General features: G+C 45.9%; 1 protein-coding gene across 1 annotated transcript in view; it reads right to left on the reverse strand.

The window, feature by feature from the left end:
- The window catches only part of inppl1a (inositol polyphosphate phosphatase-like 1a), a 217,441-nt gene that overhangs the window by 87,211 nt on the left and 116,101 nt on the right, over positions 1 to 14,129 (reverse strand). The window contains exons 3-5 of the mRNA XM_063054726.1: positions 11,906 to 12,056; positions 8,654 to 8,762; positions 6,693 to 6,833 (exon numbers count right to left, since the gene is read on the reverse strand). Of these exons, the coding sequence (XP_062910796.1) occupies positions 6,693 to 6,833; positions 8,654 to 8,762; positions 11,906 to 12,056 (401 nt within the window). The remainder of the gene's footprint in view (positions 1 to 6,692; positions 6,834 to 8,653; positions 8,763 to 11,905; positions 12,057 to 14,129) is intronic.

Genomic DNA, 14,129 nt, shown 5'->3' on the forward strand with positions numbered 1-14,129 from the left:
ACTGACTCTCTGTCTATCCTGCTTATTATTTGCTCAAAGAATCCCAACAAATTTGTCAAACAAGATTTCTCCTCAGGAAACCATGCTAACTTTATCATATGCCTTCAAGTATCTTGAGACTTCATTCTTAATAAAAGACTCTAACATCTTCCCAAACACTAAGTTCAGGCTAACGAGCCTATAATTTGTTTTCTTTTGCCTCCCTCCTTAAAGAGTGGAGTGACATTTGCAATTTTCTCATCCTCCAGAACCATTCCAGAAAATAGTGATTCTTGAAAGATCATTACTAATGCCTCCATAGTCTCTTCAGCCACCTCCTTCAGTACCCTGGGGTGTAGTCCATCTGATCCAAGTGACTTATTTACCTTCAGACCTTTCAGTTTCCAGAGCACCTTCTCCTTAGTAATAGCAACTACAGACACACTTTCATGTGACGCTCTTGAATTTCTGGCATACTGCTGGTGTCTTCCACACTGATGCAAAATAGTTATTCAGTTTGTCTGCTCATTATTATTTGTCACTCATTACTACTTCTCTAGCTTCATCTCCGAGTGGTCCGATATCCACCCTCACCTCTCTTTCACTCTTTATACTGTACTGATCGGCCTGATTTCTGACAGTGATGAGACAGCCGTCAGGGGAGAGGTTGACACCCTGACACAGTGGTGACAAGATAACCACCTCTCCCTCAATGTACAAAAAAACAAGAGCTGATTGTGGATTGCAGGAAGAACGGAGACAGGCTCGGCCTGATCACCATCAATGGGTCTGCAGCTGAGAGGGTGAGCAGTTTCAAGTTCCTCAGTATACACATCACCGATGATCTCACCTGGACTGTACACACTGGCTTTGTGTGCAAAAAAAAACACAACAGTGTCTTTTCCACTTCAGGCAGCTGAAGAAGTTTGGCATGAGCCCCCAAATCCTCAAGACCTTCTACAGGGGCACCATTGAAAGCATCCTGATTGACTGTATCACCACCGGGTACGGGAGCTGCACCAACCTTGATCGCTGGGCACTGTAGAGAGAGGTACGGACAGCCCAGCGCATCTGTTGATGTGAACTTCCCTCCACCAAGGACATTTACAGCAGCAGGTGTGTAAAGAAGGCCTGGAAGATCATCAGGGACACCAGTGACCCCGACCATAAACTGTTCCAGCTGCTTCTGTCTGGCAAATGGTACCGCAGCATTAAAGCCAGGACCAACAGGCTACAGGACAGCTTCTTTCTACAAGCCATTAGACTCATAAATTCACATGTCTGTACATTGCGATGGAATCATAACACGAAGATTTTTACTCCCTCACGTTGTGGGATGGATGTAAGATTTAAATAAATTCAATTCAATCTGAAAAAAACAATTGGTATCCTCTCTTATATTATCAGCCAGCTTACCTTCATATTGTGGTCAGCTATGGCCAGCCTTTTAGGAACACAGCTACACCACACAACTGCCTACCACCCACAGTCGAACAAACTAGTGGAGCGTTTCCACTGTTACCTGAAGTCGGCTCTCATGGCCTGCCTGGAAGGGCCTAACTGGGTAGATGAACTTCCCTGGGTCCTGCTTGGAATCCGCATGGCGCCCAAGGAGGATCTGCACACCTCGTCGGCCGAGTTGGTGTACGGCGCACCCTTGGTCGTCCCAGGAGAGTTCATACCAGCCCCAAGGGGGCAAGAGGAAGAACCCACAGCAGTCCTGGACAGACTACGAGAGAGGCTCGGTAACCTGGCCCCCATACCCACTTCACAGCACGGACAGAGCCCAACCTGCGTACCCAAAGACCTGCAGAACTGTAAGTTTCTTTTTGTACAATGGGGCAGACACTGGGCACCGCTACAGCGGCCCTACGAGGGCCCGTTTAAGGTGATCAGGAACAACGGGTCCACGTTCGTGCTGGACACTGGGGGGAGAGAGGAGGTTTTCACAGTGGACCGACTCAAACCGGCCCATGTGGACTTGGCGCAGCTGGACCAGGCTCAGGCACCGCGGCGCAGGGGCAGACCTCCCAAACGGAGGCCGATCCAGACTGTGGACATTGGGGGAGGTATCGCCGGTTCTGGGTGGGGGGGGTTATGTGGCGACCCACTTGCTGGCACACACGAACCGGCTCACAACAGCACGCGCAGGCAGAGGGCCGGCCCCAAAAAGGGCGCCGGGCCATCTTCACCAGCAGGGGGAAAATCCCGCGCGTGGGAAGGGTCTGGGAATATGCATTCCCCACAGCAGTCCCCCTGGGGAGGGCAGGAATAGGAAGGCTTTAAAGGAGGCCGCCAAATTTGAATAAACCTCTTTCTTCCCAACTACAATGCACCGACTACGTGTCGTTATTCTAGCGCTGTGTGTAGCACACCACAACAATATTTCATATTTTCTCTCCTTACGGGTTTAAAAACTTCCCAATCCTCTAACTTCCAATAATAAACACATTCGAGCTACATTACTGGATTTAAGAAAGACGGAGGTATTTCTATCAAGCATCTTGTGGGCCCTTTCAGGTTGGCCAAGTACTTTACAGCCCATTAAGTACTTCCTGCAATACTGGGTCGACAGGCAGGAATTGTGTGGAGTGATGTTTGCATCACTGCCTGGTATGGAGCATCACAAAAAGCTGCAATGGATTGTAGAATCAGCCAGCTCCATCACAGGCACAATCTTCCCCACCATCAAGGACATATTCAAAAGGGGATGCCTCAAGAGGTGGTTTCCATCACCGACAACCTTCACCACCCAGGACATGCTCCTTTCTCATTGGGGAGTTGGAAGACACTCAATGTTTCAGAAACGGCTTCTTTCCCTTTGCCATCAGATTTCTGAATGGACGATGACCCCATGAGCACTGTCTCACTATTTTTGTTCTTTTTGAACCACTTACTTATTTTATTTTTTAAAATATATTTGCAGGTTTTTAAAAATGTATTGCTCTGTACACCAATGTGATCAATTAATCGACTAACCCACACGTCACCCAGGCAGTCACAGGGAGAACTGAAGCGAGGTTATACGTTAGCCACATTCTGAACACACAAGAGGGAGGGCACAGAGGGAGGTGAAGAAACCTCATGCAGGTATGCTGGAACACGAAGAATTCTGCAGATGCTGGAAATTCAAGCAACACACATCAAAGTTGCTGGTGAACGCAGCAGGCCAGGCAGCATCTCTAGGAAGAGGTACAAAGTCCTGACGAAGGGTCTTGGCCCAAAACGTCGACTGTACCTCTTCCTAGAGATGCTGCCTGGCCTGCTGCGTTCACCAGCAACTTCAGTGTGTGTTGCAGGTATGCTGGAAGCTAGATACAGAGGATGGGAATACGGCGCTGCTCCCTCCAAGCCAAGAATCAGAAGATGGAGAAAGCTTTTGGTTTCAGAGAAGTGTGGCTCTGTGCTCAGATTCCTCTTGGCCCGTCCACAGCTGCAACAACGTATGATTCATTTCCTCTCCTCAGCCTGTGGTTCAGCTCGGGAACACTGCTGCTTTTCTCCATACCAGGCCTGGTCAGCTTAAGCAGACAACAGCAGGGTAAAGTGGAAAACCTGACACAGTCTCCTTTCCAGGAAAGTACGACCACTTTCAAAGACTCTTCACCTCATGTTCTTGATATTTATTGCCTTTTTTTTCTTTTTATATTTGCACAACTTGCTGTCTCTTGTACAATGACTGCTTATCCATCTTGTTGTGTTTCATTTGATTTTATTATGTTTCTTTCTACTTACCCTGAATGTCCACAAAAAAATGAATGTCAGGGTTGTACTGGGTGACATACGGGTCAAGATGCTTCATCAGGACTGTGGTCCTCCAGCATTTTGTTCAAGACTTCCAGAATCTGCAGGAACTCTTGTGCAAGGATAGCAGATCCCGAGTGCCTTCGGGTACTTGCCGGTGCCTCAAAGGAGTGGCAATCATTCACTTGTGTGCCCAGGCAAGGGGCAATGGCAGACTACAGGATACTGCATTTAGAATCAGAATCAGCTTTATTATCACTGACATTTGTCACGAAATGAGAGTGGAAGAAGCCGTTCCTAAAACTTCATGCCCCTGCATCTCCTCTGATAGCATAAATGGGAAGGGGGCATCATGTAGAGTCTGTGGTGGCCAGTGCGATCATGTTTGCTGTTGTGTGCTGGGGCAGCAGGCTGAGGGTAGCAGACACCAACAGAATCAACAAACTCATTCGTAAGGCCAGTGATGTTGTGGGGATGGAACTGGACTCTCTCACGGTGGTGTCTGAAAAGAGGATGCTGTCCAAGTTGCATGCCATCTTGGACAATGTCTCCCATCCACTACATAATGGACTGGGTGGGCACAGGAGTACATTCAGCCAGAGACTCATTCCACCGAGATGCAGCACTGAGCGTCATAGGAAGTCATTCCTGCCTGTGGCCATCAAACTTTACAACTCCTCCCTTGGAGGGTCAGACACCCTGAGCCAATAGACTGGTCCTGGACTTATTTCCAGGCATAATTTACATATTACTATCTAACTATTTATGGTGTTATTACTAGTTAATTATTTATGGTGCAACTGTAAAAAAACCAATTTCCCCCCGGATCAATAAAGTATGACTATTATGTGTCATGTTGTATAACGTAGGCAAGCATGCTCTTTCCGTGACTATGACTGTTCTTGGCAAGTTCTTCCTACAGAAGTGGTTTGCCATTGCCTTCTTCTGGTTAATGTCTTTACACGTATGATGACGCAACCATTATCAATACTCATCAGGGTCTGTCTGCCTGGCGTCAGTCGTCACATAACCAGGACTTGTGATATGCACCAGCTGCTCCCACGGCTTCACGTGACCCTGATCGGGGGCGGGGGGGTGGGAATGATAAGCAGGTGCTACACCTTGCCCAAACTAGCAGAGGGGAGGAGCGCCTTCCACCTCCTTTGGTAGAGACATATCTCCACCCTGGGTCCTGGATGATTGGTGTCCATAATGATGGGTGCCACCTTTTTGAGGCACCACCATTTGCAGACGTCTCTGAAGGTAGGGAGGTTAGTCCCCATAATGGACCTGGTTGAATTAAGGCCTTTTCCAAACCTGCATATTGGAGTATCCGTATCAGATGGTGAAGCAATCAGTAAGAATGCTCTGTGCGGTACATCTGTGGAAATTTGCGAGTGTCTTTGGTGACATTTCAAATCATTTGTCCTTCACAATTATAGTACTGTGCTTTAATTGTGAAGGAGCAAATGAGGGAAGGAAGAGGAGAAGTTGATAAGTGGCATAGAGGAAATGGACTTTTTCCCGGGGCAGAAGTGGCTAATACAAGGGAGTATAATTTTAAGGAGGTTGGAGGAAAGTATGGGGGGAGGGAGGAGGGAGGAGAGAGAAGAAATGTCAGGCGTAGGTGTTTTTTAATCCACACATGGAGTGGAACACCCTGCCGGGAATGTGACAGGGGCAAATACATTGGGGGCATTTAACAGACTCTTAGATAGACACATGCATGAAAGAAAAATGGAGGGCTGTGTGGGAGGGAAGGGTTAGATTGATCTTAGAGCAGATTAAAGGATCAGCACAACATTGTGGGCTGAAGGGGCTATACTGTTCTAAGTTACAAGCAATGCTCCTTAACCAATGCTAACGAGCAAAGAGATATTTATCTGGCTCCCCAGCAGAAATAAGCCTTCACCTTTTCCCACATCCGCTGTGGTCAACCCTTCATACTACTGCCAAAGGGATAGTGCCCCAAAACACAACTGCTTAAAACTTGTCAATTACAGGAAGAAGCCGCTGGAGGTCCATGAGCCATTCCTCATTCCGGAAACAGAGGGGGAGAGGTCAGTAACATTAAATTCCTTGGCATTATCATTTCAGAGGATCTATCCTGGAACTGTCCATGTCTCAGTACAATCTGCATAGAACACTGGCCCTTTAACCCATGATGTTGAGCTGAACCTTTAATCTACTCCAAGACCAATCTAACCTTTCCCTCTCACATGGCCCAACATGAGAGTCATGGAGCATTACAGCAAAGAAACAGGCCCTTTGCCCCATCTAATCCATGCTGAACTGTTAATTCTACCTAGCCCCATTGACCCACATCTGGATCATAGTTCACCATACCCCTGCCATCCATGTACCTATCCAAATTTCTCATTGATGTTGAAATCACCCCTTCTGCTGGCAGTTTGTCCCACACTCGCACCATCCTCTGAGTGAAGAATTTCCCCTCTCATGTTCCCTTTAAATATTTCACCTTTCATCCTTAACCAATGATCTCTAGTTCTAGTCTCACCCAACCTCAATGGAAAAAGCCTACATGTATTTACATTATCTATACTCAATTTTGTATACCTCTTTCAAATGTCCCCTCATTCTCCTACACTCCAGGAAATAAGAGCCCTAACCTATTCAACCTTTCCCTACAACTCAGGTCCTCAAGTCCCGGCATCATCCTTGTAAATTCCATTTTTCTTTCATTCATGTATCTATCCATAAATCTTTTAAATGTCCCTAATGTATCTGCCTCTACCACTACCCCGGCCAGCACGTTCCACGCATCCACCACTCTCTACGCAAAAAAACGACCTCTGACATTCCCCCTGTACTTTCCTCCAATGACCTTAAAATTATGCCCTCTCGTGGTAGCCATTTCCACCCAGGAAGCAAGGTGCTGGCTGTCCACTCGATCAACTGACATTACAGTCAGGGAGGGATAGCCCCTCCAACCATTCTACAAAGCCTACCTGTTGAGCCTCTTGCAGGATGTCACTAATGCTTTGTTGAGGTGAGGGAGGGTGGTGGCACCTGCCTTGACTGCCTCCAGATCCAACACGTAGCTCGCCTTCAGGTACTCATGGGACATGGTGGTCATCCCATTGGCCGCGCTGTGTGGATAACGAGAAATGGGTGAGAAGGAGCAAGTACATGGGGAATTAAAAGTCATAATTCCAGACCTGCCCAGAACCGCACACGGAATTGGAATGCCATGGTAGCGTGATGCTATTACAGTTCGGTGTGTCCCAGAGTTCAGAGTTCAATTCCAGTGAGGAGTTTGTACATTCTCCCTGTGAACAGTGATGTTTTCCTCTGGGTGCTCCTGTTTCCTCCCACAGTCCAAAGACATACGGGTTAGTAGGCTAGTAATACCAGCTGGTCACTGTGATTAGGCAAGTGTTAAATAGGTGAGTTACTGGGTGGTGCGGCTCATTAGGCTTGAAGGGCCTGTTGCACGCTGTATCCCTGAATACAATTAATAAAACTGCTCAAATTAAACTCCTTCCTCCAAAGGTCCTTTAATCTGACTGTGCTGCATTTAAATGCACGTTTCCTGATGGTGCCTAATACAAAAAAAACAGTCAACAGGTGTAGAACTGGATTAGGAATTTGGAAAAAGAATAAACTGTTTTGCAGTTTAATACAGTTTAATCCAGGATCGAACTCTTTCAATGCAGTTTTACATGACAAAGCTTTGTACCTTGGATTAATAAAAATAAATCAATTTTAGATTAAAAGGCTTGTGCAACAGCATTCCAAATTTCTATTATCTCCTATACACAGAAATATTTCCCAATTTGATCCTGAATGGCTGGCTCTAGTTTTTAGAACATGGGACATTACACAGCACAATACAGGCCCTTCGGCCCACAATGTTGTGCCAGCCTTTTAACCTACTCCAAGATCAATCTAAACCTTCGTTCCTATATACATCTTCATTCTCAGAAGCAGAATTAGGCCATTTGGCCAATTGAGTTTGCTCCACCATTTCATTATGGCTGACTTAATGTCCCTCTCAACCCCATTAGTCTGCCTGCACCCCATAACCTTCAATGTCCCAATTAATCAATCTTCACTTTAAATATACCCAATGACTTGGCCTCCACATCCGTCGGTGGCAATGAATTCCACATATTCACCACCCTCTGGCTAAAGATATTCCTCACTGTCTCTGTTCTAAAGGGACGTTCTTCTGTTTTGAAGCTGTGCTGTGTCCTCCGGTCCTCGACTCCCCCACTACAGGAAACATCCTCTCCACATCCACTCCATTCAGACCGTTCAATATTTAATAGGTTTCAATTAGATCCACCCTCATTTTCCTAAACTCTAGCGAGTACTGGCCCAACGCCATTAAAAGCTCATCATTGACCTTTTCAATCCCGAGTCATTCTTGTGAACCACCTCTAGACCCTCCCCAAAGCCAGCACATCCTTTCTTAATTATGAGACCCACATAATTGTTCACAATATTCCCCCTGTGATCTGACCAGTGCCTTATAAAGCCTCAGCATTATATCCCTGCTTTTAACTTCTAACCCTCTCAAAATCATTAGTCAGGGTGTGAAACATTACAGGGATTAGGCATGATAATGTGGGTAAAAGGGAAAATAGATCAGCCATGATGAAATGGTGGAGCAGACTCGATGGGCTGAATAGCCTAATTTTGCTCTTATCGTTTATGGTCTTAATGGCCCAAGTCCCTGAGTGTCATGGTCTGCAGAATCAAGGCGCATGGGATATTGTTCTGGAGCCATGTTTCTACAAGAGCAAGACTGCAGCCGTTTCTCATCTCACACTAGCGCAGCTATAGATGAATTCAATCCAGCTTGTCTTCTACTGAACGAACACTGGAGGGCAGCACCAATAAGAGGGGCCAGCCCCCAGCTCAGCACAGACACCCACCGTGCCATACCGGGTTTTGTTGCATTTACCTCTCTCCTGTCCCATCCTGAGCCACGGGGGAGAGGCAGGTACCAGGACTGCTTGGGAAGCTGGTGGAGGCAGAGCGAGGGGGTAATGGTGGCCTCTCATCTTCACAATCTGCAAAAGGAACAGGAAATGATAAAGGGTACCATATCAATTAGGAAACAAGGGAACCCTGTCAGATAAAGTGAATGGTTGAGTTGCCACCCCAAGTGCATCATACTAACTTGAAAATATCACCAGTCATCCAGTCGCTGGGAGGAAAAACATGGGTCTCTCGCTTACCATCTCCTTCGCACAGTGGAAACACCTTCACCCAAACAGAACAGTTCAGATATAGGCTCCAAACGTGAAAAAATCTGCAGATGCTGGAAATCCAAAGCAACACATACAAAATAGTGGAGGAACTCAGCAGGTCAGGCAGCATCTGTGGAAATGAATAAACAGTCGACGTTTCAGTCCTGATCACGGGTCTCGGCCCCAAAACGTCAACTGTTCACTCTTTTCCATAGATGCTGCCTAGTCTGCTGCATTCCTCCAGCATTTTGTGTGCGTTGCTACAGAAACAGGCCCTTTGATCTGAACGAGGGCAGCAGCTAGTGCCAGCACTGCAGTACAATGTTCGGCGTAACACTTCACAATGCCAACGATCTCGATCTGGGTATCATTCCTGCCGCTGCCCACAAGGAGTTTGCATGTCTCCCCATGTCTGTGTGGGTTTTCTCCGGGTATACCAGTTTCCTCCACATTCCGAAGACCGGCAAGTTGGAGTTAGTAAATTGTGGGCAAGCTACGTTAGTGTCAGAAGTGTGGTGACACATCCTTAATCTGTGTTGGTTGTTGACTCAGACGACACATTTTATCCTGTGTTTTGATATACATGTGAAAAAGAAAGCTCATCTTTAATCTTTAAATCTTTAATGATACCAATTTACACTGCACAACATGGTCCCGGCCCATATATGTGTGTGTTTAAATACCTCTTAAACAAAGGTTTTGCAGCTGCATTCTCCACCTTCCTGGCAGCATGTTCCAGGCTGTGCACAAGGAAAACTTGTCCACACATCTCCTTTCAATATTCCTCTCTATCCCTGTCAACTATGCCCACTGCTATCTAACGTTTCCACCCTGTAAGAAAGATGTGCCCTATCTATACCTCTCAATTTTATAAATTTCTGTCGGATCTCCCCTCAGCCTCCACGCTGCAGAAAAATTCTTGTAAAAACACTTGCCCCGTAAATCTGCGTGAAACTTCCCCCTCACCTTAATCCAATGCTCACTAAATTGTGACATTTCGATCTTGGGCAAACAGCTCCATCTACCCTGTGCCAGTCATAATTCTGTCCATGAGACTATAAGACACAGCAGAATGAGGCCATTCAGCCCATCAAGTTTGCAGACATCCCACCCTGCAAAAACTCATTTCAGGGAGGTAGCACCATCAATTTGCGGGAGACTCCCGGAACTTCCCGGAGGGGTGGGATGTCTGCAATAGAGTAGCTCCTTAGCTGCCAGCCAGCTAGTTTAAATAACGTTAGCTATGCTAATGAACGAATGATACCTGTTAAACTCACCTCAACATGTCTTTTACAGTCTTAACCCACCATGGGCAATAGAAAAGTCACTGTTGCAAACAGTGCAGCGAGCAACACTGTCATTATTTTTGACCCCTATTAGGCAGGGGTACACTTTAGTGTAGTCTGGGGTGACGTACGTTTTATATTTTTTTTTGGAACACTCTGCCACTCTGACTTTTTTTGGAACTCTCTCGCTCTCTCGCTCGTGGTTGCTCTCACTCGCGCTTGCTTTCTCGCTCTTGCTCTCTCTCTCGCCTTCTCACTCGCGCTTGCTTTCCCGCACTCTCTCGTGGTTGCTCTCACTCGCGCTTGCTTTCTCGCTCTTGCTCTCTCTCTCGCCTTCTCACTCGCGCTTGCTTTCCCGCACTCTCTCGTGGTCGCTCTCACTCGCGCTCGCTCTTTCACGCTTGCTTTCTCACTCTCTTTCTCTCTCGCGCTTGCTTTCTTGCTCTCACTCTCGTGCATTCTCTCACGCTCGCTCTCAAAAAAATCAATTTCCAGGACATTGTATATAATTTGCGGGCATCAGGGAGCCACTATTAATTTGTGGGAGACTCCCGGAACTTCCGGGAGAGGTGGGGATGTCTGAGTTTGCTCCACCATTCCATCATGGCTGACTTACTTTTAATCTCAAGATCATTCTCTGTATTCTCCCCGTAACCTTTAACACTCTGAATAATCAAGAACCTAACATCCTGTGATACAAATATACTCAATGATTTGGCCTACATGGCCATCTACGGCAATGAATTCCACAGATTCACCACCCTCTGGCTAAAGAAATTGCTCCTCATCACTGTTCTAAGCGGAGATCCCTCTATCCTGAGGCTGTGCTGTGCCCTCTGGTGCTGGGCTTCCCCACTGTAGGAAGCATCCTCTCATCTAATCTACCTAGGCTTTTCAATATTCGGTAGATTTGACTCAGAAAGCAGCAGCTCACTCTTCCCTTCTCAAAACCTACTGTGGATCAGTAGTAAATGCCGGCCTCGCCCAGATCTCAAAAATGCATCTTGTAAAGCATCAAGGGGAAAGTTTAATCGCTCCGTCAAAAAAGTAGCCCTTCAAACAAACAAACTTCTCCCACAATGCGGTTCAGAGTGGAGGGCGAGTAGGCATGGAGGGCAACACACATGGAGGAACTCAGCAGGTGTGGAAGGGAATAAACAGTCAAAATTTCAGGCCAAGATCCTTCATCAGGACTGGAAAGGAAGAGGAAAGAAGCCAGAATAAGAAGGTGGGGCAGGAAGAGGTGCATAAGCTAGAAGGTGATGGTGTGAAAAAGTGAGAGGGAAGCTGGGTGGGGGAGGGGGGATAAATTAAGAAGCTGGGAGAGGATAGGTGGAATAGGTGAAGGGTTGAAGAAGGAGGAATCTGATAGGAGGGGAGCATGAACCATGGAAGAAAGGGAAAGAGATGGGACACCAGAGGAAGAGAAGGACTAATATCATCATCACGACTTCACCTTCAAGCATGAAGAGTCTCAGCCCAAAACATCAACTGTTTATTCCCCTCCAAAGATGGCCTGGGCTGCTGAGTTCCTTCAGCATTTTGTGTATGTTACTCTGGATCTCCAGCATCTGCAGAATCTCTTGTGAGTGAAAATGGATGTCAGACTCAGTGACTGAGCCAGGGAAACGAGTCGGTACTGACAGAATAACTAGTTCTTCCTGCAGCAACAGTTACCCGAGTAGTCTTTGTCCTCTGCTGTCTCCTTCTTGTCTTCCCTCTCCACGGGGTAGAGCAGGGTGCTGACCAGGCCCTGGTTTGGCTGCAGGTATGACGTGATGAGCTCGTTCAGGGTTTTGAATCTCCTCACCTGAACACCCTGGGAGGTCTGTGTTAATGGAAAGCACAAGGTAACTAGAGCCCACCCCAGTTCACTGCAAACCAGCAGGTAAATCAGAATCAGGGTTATTATTACTGAAATTTGTTGATTTACAGCAGCAATACACAAACCCTGAGTTAAGAGGAGAGGTTTATTTTTAATTTTGATTTATTTAGAGATACATACAGCACAAAGGAGGCTCTTCTGCCCAGCAACCCACCGATTTAACCCTAGCCTAATCACGGGACAATTTACAACGACCAATTAACCTACTGACCAGTGGGAGGAAACCGGAGCACCTGGAAGAAACCCACACAATTATGGGGAGAATGCACAAACTTTCTTACAGAGGAACTGAACTCTAAGCTCCGGAACGCCCCAAGCTGTAATGGCATCTCACTAACCACTACGCTACTGTGACGTCCTATGACTGTATACCGTACTGTACAAAACCCTTGGGCACAGAAGGTTTTTTGTATGGTTTCCGATGGTATGGCCTCCACAGAGCCCTGATCGCAACAGCATCGAGGCTGTCTGGATTACCTGGAGAGACAGAAGCAAGCGAGACAGCCAAAATCTGCAGAACAGCTGTGGCAACTTCTCCAAGATGCTTTGAAAAACCTACCAGCTGATTTTCTTATAAAACTGCATGACAGTGTACCTTAGAAAACTGATACAGTTCTAAAGGCAAAAGGGTGGTCACACCAAATACTGATTTGATTATTTTTACTGTTCTTTGTAGACGTTTTTTGATATTTTGAAATTTTTCATTTCATTATTCTTAGAAGTATCTTTGCTTTACAGATTTTTTTATTACATGTGTCTAAGACTTTTGCATGGTACTGTACAGAGTACAAATAAATCTCCTCACTCCCTGCTTTATGGCTCTTTTCTATAAACTTTTCTTTCAAAACTACTGCAGTTCATGACATTAAATTTCAAATTCAGACCCATTTCTAATGTGAACAAAACCCGTAATGACGTGCTTGATGAAATTGCCCAGATCTTGGCTGATTTACAAGTGAAAATCAAAGCATTATCCTGCTCCAGTTTTAGCGTTGGAGGGCCATATAATTTGCTCATTAACTTGTATCTGTGAGGAAGAAACCTCTGACAAACTGCTGACAGAAAATATTGCCAGGGAGGTATTCCCATGGGCAAAATCTCCCTTTCTTCATTTTTCACTTCAATATAGAAAAGATGCTATATTCCTCTTGGCAAGAAAATGGGGTGCCACAGTACCCTAGCGGTTAGCGCGATGCTATTACAGTTCGGGACATTCATAGTTCAGAGTTCAATTCTGACATCACCTGCAAGTTTGTACGTCCTTCCCATGAGCCGCATGGGCTTCCTCTGGGTTTCTCGGTCCAAAGGTGTAGTGATTAGTAGGTTAATTGGTCATTGTACATTGCCCCGTGATTAGGCTAGGGTTAAATAAGTGGATTGGTGTGCCAGAGGGGCCTGTTCTGTGCTGTATCTTTAAAAATAAGTGACCATGCTCAGCACGGGTGAGTTTTCTATGCTTTATGACTTGATGGCCAGACAGCACCACCTCAGAATACAACTTGATGGGCTGAATGGCCTGATTCGACTCCTATGACTGGGTCAACAGAACTTATGGAAGTATTACAGCTGGGCAAGTGCTTGTTCAACCGTTTCAATCTGTCTAAGAACAATCTTGTGTAAGAAAAAAATCATTTATTTTAAAGTTTAAATTTATTTTTTTAAATTAAAAACACAATGAATGCAGCGATAACAAGAGCTTTAATCCTTAGCCCAGTATATCCCACATATCTGTCAAATTCCCTTTCGAAAGCAATGCTTTTGTCTGCCACTAAGGTTATTTCAGGAAATGAACATCAGACTGTGACAACTGCGTGCGCAGAGCAAAAGCTCCATACGTTATTCTGAGCTATTGATCTTTCCGGCAAGAAAAACATTTTCTCTTTATTCACTTTGCCTCAGCTATTCAAGGTTTTGGATTTCTCAAATCACCACTTAATGGCCTCTGTCCGAGGAGAATAAATGCAGCTTCTCCTGTCTAATTACATAATTAAAGTTGATAAGACCTGAAGCCATTCT

This window comes from Mobula hypostoma, chromosome 7 (genome assembly GCF_963921235.1).
Source record: "Mobula hypostoma chromosome 7, sMobHyp1.1, whole genome shotgun sequence".
NCBI classification, from domain to species: Eukaryota; Metazoa; Chordata; class Chondrichthyes; order Myliobatiformes; family Myliobatidae; genus Mobula; species Mobula hypostoma.